At 40.9% G+C, this 20485-nt stretch overlaps 1 protein-coding gene across 1 annotated transcript; it reads left to right on the top strand.

Annotated features, from left to right (window-relative positions):
• Positions 1-10121: 10121 nt before the first annotated feature.
• Positions 10122-17064, top strand: LOC146707601 (epidermal growth factor-like protein 6). The gene is made up of 6 exons (XM_085460768.1): positions 10122-10263; positions 11861-11953; positions 12085-12207; positions 12654-12773; positions 15423-15551; positions 16144-17064. Exons 1-6 carry the CDS (start codon positions 10122-10124, stop codon positions 16350-16352), a joined length of 816 nt encoding a protein of 271 aa, XP_085316894.1. The 3' UTR covers positions 16353-17064.
• Positions 17065-20485: the final 3421 nt, after the last annotated feature.

The following is a 20485-nucleotide window of genomic DNA, read 5'->3' as shown; positions in this document are numbered from 1 at the left end:
AAAAAGTATACTAGTTAGGCAGTGATGAAGTCTCAGCAGAGCTCCTCATAGACCAGAGAAACTCCCTCAAAACATCCACACATCCTAACATTTTTTGCTCTGTCCTATTTTCTCGCATTGAGGCCTAATTCCTAAAACAATTTCAAGAGTTGTTATTTGCATGTACAATACAGCAAATCATGTACGTCTCTTTATGTTGTGATAACAGTTTCTTTTTGTTCAAGTATAGAAAGAGAAACTCATAAAGTGTTAAAGGAATGTCTGTTCCTTTCATATCATGTGAAGAACATAAACATGCATAAACACACTCATGGACGTTTACACATGCTGATATTCAGATATTCATACGTGGATTAGAACCAGACGTACGCTTGTTTCTGCACATTAATAAAACAAGAGGAAGCAGTGTGCACATGTAGTATGTTTATCATACATGCAGTTAGAAACTTGGTTCAGATACATTATATGTTTGATTTGATTACTGATTCATCCTGTAGAATAGTTAATTTACCACAGACACAGACTTTTCAGTGGGGACTGGATGTAGACTGTAAATAAAAGATGGCTAATGAAGTCATGAAGTGCTTTAAATCTGCATTCTTCCTCATGGTCAGCAGGGGGTAAATCCTCTGGTCTGTTCCCAGATATTAATCTTAATACATGTTCTGGTGTTTAGTGGCTATATCCTGCATTACGTTAATTCAATTCAATTCAATTTTATTTATATAGCGCCAAATCACAACAACAGTCGCCTCAAGGCGCTTTATATTGCACAGTAGATCGTACAATAATAGATACAGAGACAATCAAATGACCCCCTATGAGCAAGCACTTTGGCGACAGTGGAAAGGAAAAACTCCCTTTTAACAGGAAGAAACTCAATGCATCATGGGAATTCCCCGGAAGCCTATGTCTATTGCAGCATAACTAAGGGAGGATTCAAGGTCACCTGGTCAAGTCCTAACTAGAGATGGCACAATACCACTTTTTTATGTCCGATACCGATATCATAAATTTGGATATATGCCGATACCGATATGAATCCGATATAGTGTGTTTTTAATCAATAAAACAGTTTTTTTTAATATCTTGCTGCTTTTTGTATAAGTTCATACTCAAGTTAAAAACAACAAACACTAAGACTGCAACTCTGCTTCCTGGTCCCAACTCTGGATAGTCATATTTTGGGGGGTTTAATAAATTTGTCCATATTTCTAGAAATGACAGCTGCTCCATCCAAAGTGGGATGGATGCCGTCTCTCCTAACAAGACCAGGTTCCCTCCAGAAGGTTTGCCAATTATCTGTGAAGCCCACATCGTTTTTTGGACACCGCTCAGTAGGGATGGGTACCGGTGTCGGTTCTGACATAAACGGTAGTAACCAGACCGAAAAGCAGCGCACATTTCGGTGCTTTATTTCGGTGCTTTTTTTTCCTGAGTTGTGATACACTTTAGATTCTAGCCAATCATTTTACGTTTCCGAGGATAGTAGGCGGGCCCAGGTACGTACGTTCTTTTATGCAGAGCTACAGATTAAAAATGTCCAAGGCGAAGCGGTCAAAAGTCTGGCTGTACTTCACAGCAAAATATGCAAACTCAGCAGCCTGCAACAAGTGCTTTAAGCTGATACTGTGATATTGTCAAAGGAGGTAACACCTCAAATCCGATGAAACACCTGGCGACGCATAGCGTTTTTTTTTAAAGCCCAGAAATGCGCCGTATTTGATAGCTTGCTGCGAGACCTCACACCGAGCGCATCTACTACCCCCAAAAACACGAAGAGTAGAGTCCTGGCCCCTAGCCCTGCCAGTGTAGCAGAAATGATGAGGATGATGATGGCAGCAGCAGCCGTTCTTCTCTGCGTGAGTAGCTTAATGTGGTTCGTGTGTAATTTACGTTGAGTAGGCTAACCACGTTATTACATTAATGCATGTAAGGTGAACTAGCAAACATCATCATAGCTACATGCGGCTGTCCTCTTGTTTGATGGCAGATGCTCCCTTCACCCTGGCCAAAAAGGCTAAAATGACCCAAGAAAAAGTGGAAAACAGTTAAACATGAGAGGTTTTTGTACAAAGTTTGTGTTTTTTCCATTGTTTAAGCCCTGCTTCCAGCCAAGAGTGATACCATATATGCCCCATAGCTGCAGAAAAGGCTAACATTGTTATCTTTTTACAAAAAACAGCTGAACATGAGAGGTTTTTGGACCAATTTTGTGTTCTCCATTCTTTAAGCACCGGTTTGAGCACCGTTTGAGCACCAGCACCGTTTCAAAAGTACCGATTTGGCACCGGTATCGGATAAAACCTAAACGATACCCATCCCTACTGCTCAGACAGCCAGCAATTTAAGGAGAACATGCGACTAAACATGCCAGATGTTAACACATCAATTTATTCCCGCTGGAGAATATCTACCCGTGTCATCAGTCTCTATAGAAAATCGGTGTCGTTGAGAAAAGCGCAAGTCCAAAGTGCTCTATCAATAAGGACTCAGCCCTGATGAAACTTAAAGAGACACTAATGGATGGATGTGTACACATGCACGTCCATAACAGAAACTATACAAATGTTGAAAGCAGGTGTTTTAGTGTCCCCTCAGGTGCAGTCAATTGAATGCCTTTTCCCCCTATCAGCTGTTTACTCTGATCTCTGCTGGGCAGCTACTGCGCTAAGAACACCAGCCCACAAGTCTATATGTTTTGTGTCAGTACTGATAACAGATTGATAGAAATGTGCCCAGAGCTGCAGCGCTGGAAGTTCATTTTTAAGAGGATTCAAAGAGAAAGTGGCAGATAACGAGGACTTCGTGATCTCAGTGTTCTGGATTTAAACCTCTGGGTGCTCTGAAGCATTTCTGTGTGGAGTTTGAATGTTCCTACTATGCCGGAGAACACACTTGTTCGGTTGACTGACAAATCTAAATGGGACTGTAGTTACTAGAGGGTTTTTTTCTCAGTTCTAGACATGAGGGCTAGCGACCTGTCCCGGGTGTCCTGACAGCTGGAATAGTTTCCAGCACCCTGCAAGTTAAGAAGCAGTTAAGAAAATCCATGAACTATGTCAAAAATCGATGTCGTTCAAAGAGAAATGATTCCATGACTTTCTTACACACGTTTTTATAATTTTATTTAACAAAACTGCAATTTATTCTCAAGTAAATCCTCTACACATTTAATATTCCAGAAACTCCAACTAATGAAAAAAATTTGCAGAAGAAGCCTGGACAAGGTAGTCTAAATTAATCCATTAGTGACAACGTTCAACTCCAAAATGATTACCAGCAGCTGTAAAATTAGGTTTAATTCGACTTTCCGTGCTTTTAACTTTAAATACCCCTCAAAAAAATGTGAGAATGCATCTGAATTGTCACTTAGAGCACCCGCATGTCACTATCACATATGACTAAGTGCAATTTAATAAGAGCAGAAGGGCTCACTGTATGTTCTGTGCGATTAACCACCAAAACTGTTCCAGGAATCGTATTTTCACTTCACAGCGATTCACTCAACTTTATCATTTATGACGGACACACTGTACTTTGGAGCGAGCTGGGGTTGCGAAGGAGCTCCGAATGATATCTGATCTCTTTGTGGGGGCATCCTTTTTCAAGCTGAGGAATCAAAGACCACCAATGTGTTACAGCTCTAATGTGGTCAGAGGCAGTGGAAGGCGGTGGGGGGAGAATCTGCAGATTGGCTCAGAGGCACACTTGAAATCTTGATCCTTTCCCACTGCGTCCATGCTGGCAGATGGGAGAGAGCAGAGCTCAACTCCCCCGATCGACTCCTGCACTTGCCACACACTGAGCTAACACCGACAGCGTTTATCGCTCTCTCTTCGCTGTCGATGGCCACTTTCCGCTTTCCCCCGTTCCCCCTCGCCGCGTTCCCCTTTTTGGCAGGCGGGATTAAGTTTAATGGTATTGTGTGTGACAGATACGGAGTGAGGTTTGGCACTAATTTGAGGCAGACCACGCACAACCATTTTATGGTTTCTTTCCAACTCGCTCTGTGACATGTGGTGGTGACACGTTTGACAAAAACCATCCAAGGTGAAGGGCTGGGTGGGGCCCTCTGTGCGTGTGGGTTGAAAGTGAACTCACCCTGAACGGCAACTTCTTTCGTCCCACCCAGCACCACAAATAATCCAGTTTCTCTACAAGCATCATTGGCTGATTTTAAAAACTGTGTGGTTTGCAGTCTGAGGGTGTTTATGCTGGTTTTATGGTCTCCTCTGCAGCGGTGACACCCCGGGGCCACCTACTTGCAGTAATCTCATAATTAGCTGAATGGTTTTGAAGGAACATGCCAAATATGTGTTACTTGTTGCTTTGAGGCCAGACAAACAGAGGTGTCGGCTGCGAGCAGAAAAGGTCCATTTTACTGAAAACTGGATGAATGAGCTGAATAATGCTTGAGCGTGGTGGGTAGATGCATAATCAGTTTGGTGTGCTGTAGGGAGGCTAACTCATGACATAAACTTATTTTAAAAAGAAAGAAAAGACTTTTTACCAGCTCATGCTCATCCATCAGACAGATGCAGCCTTAAAGCAGGATTTGTGTGTGTGAGTGTGAGTGTGTGTCTAGCCTAGTGAGCAGACCACCAGGCCTCTAGACACGGACCCCGTCTTTGAGCTTAATACAACTGATTGCACTCTGATCAGTCCTGGTAATAGTTAAGGCTTCAAAGACACAGCCTCTGAGGCTGCCAGCAGTTATTTCCAACCCTGAGATCTCAGTCCCAACCCTCGGTACTGTAAGCAACAACCAACACTAAAAGGGGAAAAAAGTGCTAAGCTTTGGTTGGTAGCTACTCTTTCTCGCATTTCTCGTGTACTTTCATTTGCTTTAACCCCAGTGTTACATGTCTCGGTGTCGGTTATTTGTCTTTTGGTTGTTCCCTCGTTTTCTTTGATAGATCATTTTCTGTTGATTGTCCCGTTTTTGTTTTCCCTTCCTGTCTTTGTCTCGTGCCTTTGTCGCTCTGATTGTCTCCACTTGTGTCTGATTACTGTCACCTGTGCCTCATTCCCCACCTGTTTCTCATCCCCAATCAGTCCACTGTTTTCATGTTTTGTTTTGGTTTTTTGGATCGTCTGCTGTGCTGCCCTTGTGGTCTCGTGGGGCCTTTACTCCAAAGAAAAGTTCAACATACCCAGGATATCGTTCCCTTATCTGGATTTTCTTTTCCTCATTGGCAGTGAGGCTAAACGGTCACACAAAGCTTGATAAATCAACCCGGAGTACAGTCTGAAAACAATCCAGCTGCCTCAGACCAATCAGCAGCGTGTGTGGCATGTGCTCTGTGAATGTGTATGCGCTTTAAGTGCTTTGTTCTGTAAGACTGGAAAAGAGCTACTGTATTAAAGTTTAGCCTATTTAAAGCCCAAAACTTTCTTCAGGGTCTCAGTGGGGCGTTTTCATTGGGTTATAAGTGTGGACTGCAGATAGGCACTCAAACACTTTGACTTTGGAGGCACTGTTAGAACAATGACAGCAGCACAAACTACATCTGCTGTTGAAGGCAGTGTGATATGGATTGGAACAAGTCAGTAAATGACCCAGACCAGTGATCTGATTTTTTTAGCTTCTTTGCAATCTCACACCTCCTTCCCTCTTTTATTTCTCTCTTTCGTCCCTGCGCCTCTCTTTGTGTCCCACTCTATATTTTGCGTCTCTTACACAGGTGAGCTGTCACACCTCTTGCTCTCAGCACCTTGCAATTACTCCCTCCGCTCTTCAACACTCACACATACACCTAAATGCCCCTTGGCATGCAAGATAGAAGATAACGCTGCTTTTCGAGCACACAGACACTGAAAAACGAGAACGTCCGAGGATAGCAGAAGCTAATATGTAGTTCAGAGGTTAAAATAGAAACTGTGGTGGAACAAAATGACCAAACTAAGTCAGCAAGTCTTTGTGGTGATGGCACATTTTGTTTTCTTTTCTCTGGCTGATCATCGGGATGGGTAAGAGTTTTCTGAAAGTATTTCTATTTGAAGGAAATTTGAATTTGTTAAATTTTCTTAAAAAACATGCAGATTTTTTTTCAGTTTTCCCTAAAGCTGGTAAAAGTGAACGTAATACCATAAGAATATTGTAAAAGCCTTTTTAAAAAAGTAATGGTTGTGACTCTTTCTTCCTGTACAGTGTGAACATCTTAAATTAATCCACTTGCTTTGTATTAGATCATTTAATAGCCTGTTAACATGGAGATTTAAGAGCAGCTACAAATGCAGCTCACATGGTGATCCTGCAGGCAATTGAGTTTTAATACACATTTGCTGATGAAAGCAAATAATAAGGGAGAAATTGTGATTGTATAGAATAGAAAGACTTTTTTTGTTAAAGACTCGGGATGAGGAAAGTGTTTCATAAGTAGTTACAGTGTACAGATGCTTTAAATAGGCAGCAGTATGCTTGACAGATCCAATAAAAAATGAACAGATGGGCATGGTTGAAGTAATATAGAATCAAAGATGTAGAAAAAACAAAGCCACGTGATTAAAAAGAATTAAGCTTTTCTTTTGCTAATAGTATGAGTCTGGGTGTATATGGAACTGTAGAAAGGTCTGACAAGAGTTACAACCAAAGTTCCCACTAATTTTTCACGTGTCTGAGTGAACACACAAACTCCCTGAGCGGTCCCTTGGACCACTGTGAGCAACAGCAGACGTGTGCACTGTGGTCACGCCAGCATCGAATCCACCCAAGTTACATGGTTTATTAAAAGAATCAAATTACAGCATTTACATTTATGTTAGACTACTTTTAATTAACTGCTTTAGCCCACTTACAATGAAAATTTAAAAAAGAATCTAGTCATTGGCCTGTGTAGTATGTTAATACTATTGGACGTAAAAGTAACTTGAACTCCAATTTTGAAAACACAACTTTATTTATTTATTCATTTATTTATTTGCTCTGACTTGCATTATGAGTATGAGTCTGTGGTCTGGGAGAGAGTCCTGTAACTCTCTGTCTGCAAAATACAGTATATAATGACCAACGTTGGGCAATTCATTATATAGTTATGCAAACAACAAAGTTTTTTGCAGCTGTTTACCTAAAAATGCAGCCAAGGGCGATTGTTTAAATAAACATTTCAAAACTATTTACAGAACAATCAGGTGTTCTTCATCAAATTTGATGCCGCACAAATTATTTGTGCCACTCCAAAAAATAATTTCTGTCCACTATGAGATAAAGGAGAACAACAGCCTGATACCTGCAGGCCTGACAACAGGAGATGTATCACTGCTGTAACACCTTAACATTCAGCAGTCGCCTCATTGTTCTGACACACACAACAAAACTATTGACTACACAACATGCTAACTACACAAGATTTGCGCTAAACGTCGCAAATCTCTCACATCTCAAAACACCGCTGTCACTCCTAACACTCCCCCCCCCTTCCTAAACAACTAAATGCCATGTTGCTATATCATTTTTTTATTGGTCCATAGAGTACATTTTTCCACCAATAGGAAAGGGTGGAGGGGTGTGTGTGTTTTTGCTCACAGGCGGAGAGTGCTTTCGAGGTTTTCCTTATAAAACGCTGTTTTTACGGTTTCTTCCGTAAAAACAGCAGTAAATATAAACAACAATAGTATTCAGGAAAAAAACAAACATTGCATAAATTTTTATCATAACTCTGGTTTTACGTGGCCCATCAACACAATTTAAAAACTGGTATAGTTTTTAAATTGTGGCATAGTCCACACTTTTTCCGTCAGTTGTTCCGTCTGTCCTGCTCACATCTCCAATGGTTGTACACGTTGTCATGAACATGGCTTCACTCCACATCAGCCACGCCGCTTTGCTAGCTAAAACACCGGTGTCAGCACATAAGGACGCTGTCATAGCCTGTCAATGACGTTGATTAGCTGCGTATATACGAATGTGAATCACATCAGCGGCTGGACTATGGGATAAGGTGGCATCGTCTAATCCCATACTGGAGCAGCCAGTCACTTACTGACTAACACTGGAAAACAGAATTGTTAACTTATTTATTTTAATTTCAATTCAGGTTAGATTTTTTTTCTATGTGCGCAACACAGATTTTCTGTGCACAGAGACCATGCCAACACTGCGCAATTGAGCATGCACGCAGCTTAGAGCGAACATTGGTTACAACTGATTTAAAGTGTGGGGGATTCATATATAGAAGAGTAGAAAAATCCAAATACAAGTAAAAGATATCATGAATATTTTGAGACAACATAGACTTTTTAAATTTAGTTTTGACTGAGTGAAGAAGTTGTTAAAGTAAAAGCTAAACTAACCTTTGGTTAATGCTGAATATTCTGTTGTTATGGCAACCTTTTTGTTCACCATTTTGCATGCTAACCTAGCTAGCAACCTACCTAGCTAGCTAGCCCTTATTTAAAACTGACCTTCTAGAAAGTGTTACTGCTCCGCAGACTTCTTGGTGACACCTCCAGGAAGTAACTTTGGGTTAATGAGACACTTCTAAATCTGTCTGAAGATATGGAGGTTTTGCACACACGTGTCCATCTGATGCTAACTGCTCTGCCAATTTGAAGGTCTGTCAATTATCATGATATGTACAGTCAAGTGATTAAGAATATGCTGACTTCTTTACAAACACTTGCAAACTATTCTCTGAGGATACTAAAACTGTGAGACCCTTGGCCTTCAAAATAAAAGTTGCACTATTTGAAACACTGAGGCACAACTTTTAGTTTGAAGGTGAGCAGTCTCCCATTTCCATTGCACTTTTTCAAGTTTTACTCAAACTTGGTTAGTAGAGAAGTTAGAGTAGATCTTAGGTAGATAGTAAGTGCATCTAATTAATCTAATTTTGAATCTTATTAAGAATTTTGGTGATTTTAGCCCCAAAGAGTTTTTTTTAACCCTTAAGGTTATATTTCTGGTCAAGTGCAAAGTAATTAATTTTTTTAGTTTAATTTTAGTTTTAGTTATACAGCGCCAAATCACAGTTTCCTTGAGGCACTTTATACTGTAAGGTAAAGACCCTAAAATAATGCAGAGGAAACAAGGGAACCCCCAACAATCAGGTGACCCCATATGAGCAAGCACTTTGGTGACTGTGGGAAGAAAAAACTCCCTTTTAACAGGAAGAAATCTCCAGCAGAATAAGGCTCAGGGCGTGAACAGTTGGGGGTGAAAGAAGGAAGATGGGACATAAAATACACTGTGAAGGAGAGCCACAGATTAATAATAACAAATGATTAAGTGAGTCAAAAAGGTGAGTGAAGAAGAAAAAAGTAACAAAACAATGAAAATGTTTCTTGCTCTTTGTACTAAAACACTTATAAATATAATAAATATAACACATGCTACTGTAACCCAAAACAGCAGTAAGCACACTTATACTGCAACCTTAGTATTATTATACACTACACAGGTCCTGTAGTTGTAATGTCGATGGACAACTCAAATGATGCCTAAATTAATCAAATTATTAATTTAGCAGATGAACCAATAATATTGTCTTGCTTTTGTTTTGGCTTTGTGTTGTTCACTACATATGCACACTGAGACGTGCTCTGCAGTACCATCAGTGAACACTGGGAAACATCTGTATTAAGACTAAACTCTGTTTCCAGCTTGCTGTGATTTATGTTCATCCCTGCTTGTGATGTGATCTCATCTACTAACTAATCTGGAATTTATTTATTTCTGTTACTTCCCTTCTTCCGTCTTCTCTTTTTCTTCTTGTCTCTGGGTGTTTATGAAACAGATTTCCCAAGAGCATTTCTGTTTTTATTGTTTGCAAAAGTGAAGACATTTTCAGCTTAAGCGGTTACTTCTTTGTCCTTGTATGTCCTATCTGAGAAAGAGACGATCTCATGTCCAAAATCACACCCTATTTATTATACAGTGCATTATTTCTACCTTACACTGATTTCAGCATAAGTAGGATAATCTATCTTACTTCATCTCTTTCACATTTAAATATCATTTTTTGTGTGTGGTTGGTCTAATATTATTGTCTCTGTCTCACAACTGCTTCTGGGAAAACCATCAAATGGCAAATAGCTGTAAAACTTTATTGGTGATTAATTGCACTGCCTACCTCCCAGGCATAAGAGGGGCTTTGTGCTAAAGCCCTGGAGGTCTGGTGATGATTAATAATCAGATAACCTCTTGTCCCAGCCTCCACAGGCCAGTGGAGGATGAACCGGAGCAAAGTCGGGGTCTCTGCAGCTATGGTCAGACGACTTCCTGTTGTTTTGGATGGAAGAATGTTAACAGCATTTGTGAGCGTAAGTCATTCTGCAGTTCAGTAATACAACAGCCCCAATTATCCAGCTCCTGAGGTCATTTATGAGCTCAGGAGAGAAAGAAATGTGAGATATTATGACACGTACTTTATAATAAGCTGTAACAACCTGAAAGACAGTATTGCTCTTGAGACATTTTTCTGATATTAATTAAATGTGTATATTTTGTATATTTACATTTAAAGCTGTATGCAAAATGTAAAATGTATGCTGAGAGTTAACTATTCCTCTTGGTTTTATGAGGTGCTTCAGTTTCTTTCAGCACATAATTTATGGCTCAATTAGTCTAGTATTATTAGCTCTGTTTCAAGATGCAGGAAAAAACACCTCACAATTCATTCCGATAATTTTATCAGCAGTCACATCACCAATAAACACTAGTGACTCGCCTCCACTGGCAGTCATACATGCCTATGCTGATGATGATGTTATATGCTTTGGCATGATCGAGTTTCTCTCTTCGTGTCATTCTGGTACAAGTTAAGCTTGAATTGTAGAGATTTTCTTCCCCCAGAACTTTGCAGGCTCTTTTAGACGTTTCCTGGGAAACTCTAATCTGGCCTTATTCTTCTAGAGTGTAACCAGTGGTTTGCACCTTGTTGTGTATGCACATTGATGAAGGCGCCTTTTGATTGAAGAACTCCTCGATGCCATTCTTGACTTGGTTAAATGTCATGACATTGTTTTACTTAACCATGGAAATAATTCTGCAATCAATCACATTCGTGTTCCTCTTTGATGTTTCGGGCCTTTTATTGTTGCTGAGCTGGTCAGTGCTTTCAATGTTTGTAAAAATGGACCAGATTATTGATTGTGCCACTTTAATACGTTGATTTTGTTTTTTCTAATCATGACCTACCTCTCTTGTACTCACATGTCTTTTGAGCTCATGTTGACATTTCCACTTGGAAGCAGCCAAAGATCTTTTATCTGCTTAATTTGTAATTAAATAATGAGAGCCCCTGGCTATGAAACTTCTTGTTAGTCATTTGTCTTAACACTTTTGAGCCTCTAAAAATGGCGGACTGTGCATACAAATGTCTGTAATTCCTAAATAGTTAATGCAATGTGTTTTGTGAAATCCCTTGAAAGTCGCCACTTCAACCAAATCTTGATTGTTTGATTTAAAATTGTCAGACTACTGTTTGGCAATATTTCTATGAGAACTAACTTTATTAACTGTCCTAATATATAAAAAATAATGATAGAATTGTATTATTTCTTCTTAAGTTGTCTCTTAGTACAGTTAACCACAGTGTAAGCCATACTATGTCAGATAATTGCATCAAAAATGACCCAGAATGCACCGCTATGAGACAAAGCTTCATTCAGTGAGTGTAACCAGCTGAGCTGGAGGTCCTCACCCATAGACACCTGTTTAAACACCTGTTTTAGCACACATTATTGTCATCAGGTTTAATCATTAATGCAGTTTAAACTATTCAGTTATATAAACATTTAGCTTGCTAACATAGCTCACATTAGGTTTTTCTCCATTATCCTGTGCACGCTTTACATGCTGCTTTATGTAGCTCATACCAGTGTGCAGAAGTTACATTGTGTCTGTTGTTGTCCGCAGCGGTGTGCAAGAGATCCTGCATAAATGGGAAATGTGTGGGACCGGACAAGTGTTCATGCTCCATGGGTTATAAAGGACCGCAGTGCAATGAAGGTGGAGTATCATTTACAAAATCGTTGTCTGTCTTATGTTTTTGATTTCTTAACCATTACCTGCGTCATTCTGCATCATTTACCACAAGGATTTCTATCTGCCGCTTGAATAATGTTTCATATTGACTCCAGATGTGAATGAGTGCGGTTTGCCGGAGAGGCCGTGTTCCCAGCGCTGCATGAATACGCACGGTAGCTATCGCTGTTACTGTGAACCTGGATACACACTCAGTGCAGATGGATACACCTGCACCAGTGAGTAATTTTCTGTGGAGGGGAATGCTTAAAATCCACATTAAGAAAAGCCTGCGTGCTGGCAGATTATATTTCTCTCCGATCAGTTTTCTACAAAAAGCTTTCCACCGTCTTCATACCATAATAGGAGGTTAAAGTGTCCGAGGACTCAGCTTACACATCCTTTTAGCCTCGCATAAATGTTTATGGCTGAAATTTACAGTTTATATTATGGAAAGTGATATCATAACAAACCTTGGCGGTGACAGGGTCAAGAGCAAAGAGCATAAATTAGTGATTCATGTAAGATTTTAGTTTTTAAGGAGCATTCAGTTATCGTTTCTGTTTACAGCTTCATTACTGGTCTGAGTGTTGCAGAGCATGCGCTCGTGTACTGTGTGGTGGCATGACAGTGTGTGTGACCCTCTGACCGATCCTCAGCCAGTGTTTCCCTGTCTGTCTTCCAGGAGAGGCCGCATGTTCCTCCCTGCACTGCCAGTTTGGTTGCCAGATGGAGAGAGGGGGAGCGCCGCGCTGTCTGTGTCCCCCCGGCCTCCACCTGGCTGCTGACAACAAGACCTGTGAAGGTAGTGCCTCCTTAGAAACACCCTCAGTATGTCACCCCGTTTAGATTCTAACTTTTCACAGTTTTTATTCACCCGATAATCAGACCGGTAACTGTTCAAATCTGTATTTTTTTTTTAATTTACCCATGCAGTAAATATCATTAACAGGTCTTTACAGAATGTCTCTTAATCACACTGCTACTCTAGAAAAATATGTTTGATTCATTAACAATTATACACCTACTTCTAATCGTTCTTTCCTCAGCAAAATATCAGAACTTTTTCGCTTTTTCACCTTTGATACTGTTGGTCATGACATTTTAATTTAATTTTAATTTAAGGCTTAGGTTTGGTTTAGGTCAGGTTCTTGATAATCCTACTTAAAGAATAGAGGTTGTTGTTTTTTTTAGTTCCAGTAACTAATTTTAGATCTGCACATATAAAAATTTAATCAGGTGTTCCTCAAGGGTCTGTTCTTGGTCCATTACTCTTTAACCTTTACCTTTGACCTCTACATGCTCCCACCTGGTACTTTTATTAAAAAAAAATCACATATTCTACCATTCTTATGCAGATGATACACAAATGCACGTATTGTTTTCCTCTGATGATCTAACCCGTTTTCAAAAATAATAAGCTGCACATTAAATAGTATTTTATTTCTTTATTTTGTTGTTTTTATTGCCTTTAACCCACAAAGGTGTCATGTTTTATCGTTTATGTTGAGCACATTGAGTTTATGTATAATCTAACGTGCTATATAAATAAAATTGCCGTTGCTGTTGCTGTTAGTTGTCAATGTGACATTATTCTCGTATATGGGAGAGAGTGGGTTTTTATTTTCCAACTGATGTCTGTCTAAAGAGCTAAAGAGCTTTGATTTATAATCATCAACTTACTATCAGGTCTGAATAAATGCTTAATTAGAACTCATAGATGAATCTATTAGGAAATGTTTGCTCAAAGCTTAAAAATAAAAATAAAGCCTCCACACTCAGTTGAGTGTGATGAAAGCATGCACATTATGTCAACTACCTGCAGCTAAGTTACCAGACATCCACTGATCTGTCCACCCAGTGGTAAAAATAGCCTTTAATAACCTAAAATGAAGGGAATTACCTAAAATGCTGGAGTCCCTCTCGATAACTCCTGGCGACTCCTGTCCTGTAATGAAGCGAACCTCGCAGCTGTTAAGGCGCATTCACACACTCTTTGTGGGAGCTAGTCAACTTCAAAGGCAGTGGGAAGTCACTGTTTTTTGTTTTTCTCTCACTGAAATACTGCTCTATTTAAATGACACTGGGACAAATGACAAATAATAATTAAAAAATCTGCAGGTGTTCCTCCTCTTCCTTAAAGTAAGTATATTACCTAGGAAAGAAATATTTGGTTGTCAGCTTATTAGGTACAGAGACATTTAAAATAATTCAAATATAACACACAAAAAAATCCTTTATCGCTCAGGGTTAGTGCAAAATATTAGAAATTCCTTTTAGTACTTCTCAAATAATTTTCTGAAGATGCTCTGTTTTTTTCAGTAGGATCTTATATGCATCAATGAAGCCCTCAGTAAAGATAATTTATAAGTTCAGCTTGTAAGTGGCAAAAACTGCAGTTCCTTTAGTGGCCACTTGAGGCTGGCTCCAGAAATGAGTTAATCCCTATAAACTCCCATGATAAAATGCCCAATTTTTCAACACTGAAAAGCATATTTACAACCTGGTAGAGGGGGCAAAATCATTTTGGCCTTTGTGGATGGTTTCCCTTCTTCTTTTTACAACTCATCTACCTTGATAATTGAGTTAGGGGTGTGGTTGTGTTGATTGAGAGGTGTCCCATCTAGAATCTGCGAGGCACTCTACCCTCGCATCCATATAAGGTAGCTTCTCCAAAATACCAAACATTAATGATGAAGATTTGAAACTGGTAATCTAAAACCAAACTTGTGACGTAATGTTGGTGATGTCCAGGTTTTATTCAATCTATACCCCGCTTAAAGTGTCATAAACAGGTCGGCTTTAAAAACTAGTTCAGCTCCATAGATCTGTGGTCTTGGTTCACAAACTTTATGATTTTATATTTTCATGAGTGACTTGCAGGGTGTGCCAAAAACCCATACACAGCTTCATGGTCCACACCTGAATTTGTATGCGTTTGGGTCATTCCTTGTCTTTTAACAGCGCACCTTTCAAAGCAATGACGTGAGGTCCAGGTACTCATTTGTGTGTTTTAGAAGGTAATTGCTGTTTTGAGCGAAGACAAGAAAGCGCCTTGTCCTGGAAAGACGTGTGTGTGTGTGTGTGTGTGTGTGTGTGTGTGTGTGTGTGTGTGTGTGTGTGTGTGTGTGTGTGTGTGTGTGTGTGTGTGGGTGTGTGTGTGTGGTCCAGGTGTGGACTCATGGTATGGTTTGGACTCTGTTCACAGAGTCACAATATGTGGTCATGTCTTCTTCATGGGGAAAAACTAAGGCGTCATCATCAAACATTAAGGTGAACACACGGTTTAGGCTTAGGGTGAGATTAGATTTAGAGTTTGGTGTAAATCTCCAGGAAATGAATGTAAGTCAGTGTAAGGTCTTCTGAAGTGATGTATACTGAGCTGTTGTATCCCCCAAAATAACAAAAACTTCAGTGATGTGCAAGTCAAACATTTATTTGCGTTGTGTTCCAGATGTAAACGAGTGTCAGCAGGATGTGTGTCCACCACGGCGGACGTGCAAGAACACTTTTGGCAGCTTCGTTTGTGTGTGCAAAGACGGTTTTGTGATGGGGGCGCTGGAGGGCTCCGTTAAATGCCGAGGTAAAAAGCAATGTTGTTGAGCAGACTGTCACGTGTGTATGTGTGCATGTGTGTGTGCGTGTGTGTGTGTGTGTGTGTATTTTGCGTTTTTTTTTCTAATTCATAGAATTTTGTTGTCTTCTTGGACTTGAATGGTTGAGAAAATCTGAAATACAGCGAGAGAAGCCAAAGGGAAGCCAGAAGTGATATGAATTTTTGAAAATCTCTTTCAAATTGGTTCCATGTCAGCCCCGTAAATGACTAAATGGATCACAGCACCATCCCCACATGTTCTCCTCATCTGCGCTAATTGGCAGAGGAGAGGGATCATGTGAAGATGTGCTTTGGCAGCAGAGAATCCAGAGACCATGTTTATTTGATGAGCACTCGTAGCTCACCCACTCAGCTGTGGGCTCACCCGCAAGCTGTTTTTTTTGTTTTCATCTGTGTTATGAACACTGCAAAATTATCTATTAGGCAGGTTTCGAGGAGTCAGTCCCAAAACCTTTTCGCTCTCTTCCCGCTGATCGATAAAACAACTGTAAAGCAGGTCTAGCATACTCGCATGCTGTGAGGCCATCAAACTATTATTTCCTTCTCTTCTTCTCCAAAGATGAGGATGAATGTTTAACCGGGGCTCACCGGTGCAGCCGCCATGCTCGTTGCTTCAACACCGATGGTTCCTACACCTGTCTGTGTTTGGAGGGATTCTTCGGCAACGGACGCACCTGCCAACCCAGGAGAGCCCCGCAGTCCAAGGCTCTCATGTACTTCAACTACAAACTCAGCAAAAGGACCAGACTCCTGCCACCTGCATCTTAGCTCAACTTCCTGCAAACTACATGGGTCAAATAAAAAAGGACATGCAACATTAAGGAATGATTTAATAAGCAAAAACAACAACATCACCAACAAAAAAACCACACGCACAACTGTAAAAATAGGCGGGAACACTTTGAGCCGACTTGTTTGTTTTTGTTAAGAATTTTCAGCTCAGCTGGAAACTTTTTTTGCATTTTCTTTTTTTTTTTTTTTTGAAAATATTCACAGCACCATCGGCTGCCTGTGTAGTATCAAGTAGACAAACCCTTCATTTAACAAGTGCACTGCAAAAGGACTGCAATGTGTATACTTTAATAGTATGTTTGAGCCCAAATAACCAGCTGGAGGCTTTAGTGCCGTGACTCATCTCAGAACCTCAGACACACGCCCCTGTTTGTACAACACAGCAAAGCAAAATCATTCATATATCGGGTCTGCATCACTAGTAATTTATAGATTTTTACCCCCTTTTAATGTAAATTTTCTCATGAAAAAAAGCGGTTTTGTGAGGCTTCAGATTTTGCTAATAAAAGGCTGACCTCTGGTGGATAGATAAGGGAAGATGCTGGATTTGTCCTACCTTCACTGTGAACTCTGAAGAATGCCAGTGAAACAAAATGCTACCAAAGGATGTGTACTTTGTAAGTCTACCATGTGATTATGGATTAATGCGATGTTATTTTTTTTTCTTAATTTCTAATTTAAAAAAAAAACCTGTCCAAACAGATGGTATATAAACGTGATGGACTCGCTTTGGAAGCAGCTAAAGCACAGACTGATGTTTTCCTACCTCACTGTTTATCTTCTGCCCCTCTCCCTCTGTTATGCCACAGGGAATGTTTTTCAGACCCACTAAGTCACACGTGGGGCAGACTACCACACAGCAAGAGAGCACAGACAGGTCAGACCAACCAAATACCAGGAATCCTTGTCTGTCAGCAGCTGTCTGGAAACCTCTTCCTGCTTTCAGAGAGCGCACGAATGGAAATTGAAGTTTGCTTTTTGATGTTTTTCTCAGGTCAATTTCAAGTTTCCTTCCGAATGATTAAGATCGTGACCCTGGGAGAGGGGGTGGGCGGGAGGATTGCAATAGTTGAGGATAATAACTGTAATGATAGGAGATGGTGGTAGAGGGCACTGTGTGTTGTGTCAGGGCCCTCGGTTGTAGTCCCCGAGGCTTTGATGCTCACGGGGAGTCGGGTTTGTAGTGAGAACAAGCAGCTGCTGCCTGCTGAAGGGCCCTGCCACTGACCCTATTCATCCCAACAGCAGGTGTCACGTCGAGTCCCCGCCTCAGCCTCGCGCGCACACATTCACACATGTGCCTCCCCTGCGCACACGCGTACGCCCATGTGCAAAATCACAGAGCTTTGTGCGCATTTACGCACACACAGACGAGTGTGTGTGTGTGAGAGAGAGAGAGAGTGAGGGGGGGCCTGGAACTACTTACAGAGAACAAAGAGGGAAATCAGGAAAAAATGCAGCCTCTTAGAATAAATCTCACCACAATGCTGAGAAAAATCCCCAACCTCACCCCCAGAAACGCAAGAAAAACCTGGTTTCTCTCTTTCAAAGCACTCAAAAGTGTCTTACAAAAGCAGAAATAGAAAACATTTTAGATAAAAGGATCCAGGCCCCTTTTACTGAAAAGGACCTCACACCAAGTTGTGTGTAATTCCTACCAGAAACTGGTTTATTTACCAAAAAAATAATAAGATTTAATGCCAAGGCACTTAGGCTACAAATAAAGGACAACAAGTAGTGGGTACACTGAAAGGGGAGGGAGGGGAGGGAGGTGAGGGGACGCCGGGGTGGAAATTTTCCTTTTTTCTTGTGCTTGTTATTTTCTGGTCCTCTGTTTACACGACACACAAGATTTCTCATGGAGGGGCAGCAAAAAAAGGGGGGGGGGGTGTGGGGGGTGAGCCGTGCAGTATGACCTCGGTGAAATAAAAGGCAACAATAAACACGTCAGAGGAATTTGGACGTGTCTGCGGTGACACAAGCTCTCACAAAACGAGCCCGATTTCACGTACGACTCTGAGGAGCTGCTGCTTGCTGCCTGGCCTCGCCTTATATAAAGCAAAATCAACATTGTTGTCCCGAGAAAGTGAGCAATGATGCTGACAAGTGCACGGAGCCAATGACAATACATTAACGGAGATGCTAGGAACAACCGTGCCACCCAAGTTGCTGAAAGGCCTTTCAAACAGCACCACTGAAGTGTAAAACCACTAAAAACCCCTGTCCTTCCCCTTACTGTCCTTTTCACTTTCGTTTGGAACGAGCCAGTGTTTTCTTATTTTTTTTCTCCACAGCTAAAACTCGCATTGTGTTCCGATTGGACCCATCTCCTCTTACACACACTCGCTGTGAGGAAGAACATAAGGTGGCGTTTCCATGAATGAATTAAAGAACGAAATGCTGACCAATCCCACTCGGGGGTAGAACAAGCCAAAAAGCTTGAACCCTTGGCGTAAAATTATAAATCTTGTTAGGAAGACTTTTCTCGTTTCTTGCCTCTGCCTACAGAAATCCACCCCGGAGTGGAGAAAGTGTGACGGCTCACTGCCTGTGGTAACCTCCCCGGGTTTCTTTCTTTCTTTCTTTTTATGAATTTGACTGAAATGAGCTGAATATATATTGAGAAAAACGAACGGCTCATTTGTTTCAGTCACATCACAGCAGCCTAACTAACCCATTTAGCCCAGTTTTGACATGGTGATAATTAAAGCTTCCTGTTATCTTAAAGGCAGCAGTGTCCTCTCAGTCACTTTTAAATCACATTATGTGGAGTAAATACTTTCCACTGTGTGACCCCCAGAAGGGCTTTCTTGTCATTCCCATTCATACTAACACAGTCCTGATGAATGTTTTGCTATGTGGTGGGTAATGTGTGTGTGTCTGTGTGTGTGTGTGCATGTGAGGCTGAAGGAAAACCTGATGTGGAAATATCCCCAAGACCTCAAACGTCTTTAAAGTTAACTCCCAGGCACCCTTCATTCTTCACACACCCACACTTCCTCTTTTCTTTGAAATGGATGGAGCTGTAGTGTAACAGTGACCCTAATTCATGTTACAAATCCACATGATGACTTTGAACTCAGTTTTCCTCTCCTTTCTTCTGTCAGCTCCCATTCTCTCCACAGAGTATGTAGGAGAACTGAAACAGCCACATCATAACATGAAAGCAGTCTCAACCTGACCGGAATTCGCTGTGCCTAAATCATTCTTAATATGCGAGCCGAGCAGCCTTGTTCGGAGGATTATCCTCAGTAGAACAGGAAAGATTTCCAGCTAATCTATATTGGAATGCCCACTCTGGAGAAGGTGAGGGGAAGTGGCTGGGACCAGAGGTTTCTTGGAAGCCAACACACTGGGTAGCGAGTAGGGCCCAGCCGCTAAGGAAAGCAGTGTACTTCTGTTCAGCTGCAGCCTGCGTGTCCTCCAGCAGGAGGGAAGCGTTTGTTTTGTTCTGCTGCAGAAGTGATTTGCTCTAATTAATTTAATTATCAACAATTCTGACCATCGTTTAATTCTGTGTTATTCATCAAGCAAACATTGGCCGCTTCCAGCTGCTCATGTGGTATGATCCATTGCTCAACTCTCTTTTGCATCATTGCGATGGTCTGGGGAAAAAAATGTGAGGGTTTGTTTTTATCATTTTATCACAGTTTGTTGGCTATGCTAGCTGTGTTAGCTCTTGACAACAAATATGTACAGATTAATCAGTCACAAAAATAATACTTTATTTTGTTTCACGTTTTCATTTCAATGAAAGCGCTCTGGTTTTAAAAGGTGGACCTAGTAACCACAGCGTTATCCATGTCATTCACTGGTTTGTGAACTAGCTTTGTCTTTAACAATGTGGTCATCACCATCTTGCTTTTAAAGCCAGAAGTAACCATATTGTGTTTTAACAAATATTTGGGGGGCCTTTATAATGAGCCTGTGGCTGTGTAGGGGAGCACAGAGCCACAGGCTCAAACCTCGACTGTTCCAATAGCCTTGTGGCACAAAGGGTCACCAGTTCAACCTGTACCCGAGTTGGACTTCTATAGATCAGCAAAGCTAGCTAGCTTGGTTAGCAGATGTGGTTAGCAGATAACTATATGAGTGGATCATGCACACAC

The sequence above is a fragment of the Copadichromis virginalis genome, linkage group LG6 (assembly GCF_057382275.1).
Source record: "Copadichromis virginalis isolate Kocher_CV1m ecotype Utaka linkage group LG6, C_Virginalis_male_GT1.1, whole genome shotgun sequence".
Lineage (NCBI taxonomy): Eukaryota > Metazoa > Chordata > Actinopteri > Cichliformes > Cichlidae > Copadichromis > Copadichromis virginalis.
This window is presented reverse-complemented; position numbering and strand designations above follow the sequence as displayed.

What these genes read in the sequence shown, in the direction of transcription:
- LOC146707601 (XM_085460768.1), top strand. Translation starts at nt 10,122, where the DNA reads ATGATTAATAATCAGATAACCTCTTGTCCCAGCCTCCACAGGCCAGTG. An exon ending in AGGACCGCAGTGCAATGAAG is followed by an intron (nt 11,954 to 12,084) that starts GTGGAGTATCAT and finishes TATTGACTCCAG; the next exon opens with ATGTGAATGAGTGCGGTTTG. An exon ending in AGATGGATACACCTGCACCA is followed by an intron (nt 12,208 to 12,653) that starts GTGAGTAATTTT and finishes TCTGTCTTCCAG; the next exon opens with GAGAGGCCGCATGTTCCTCC.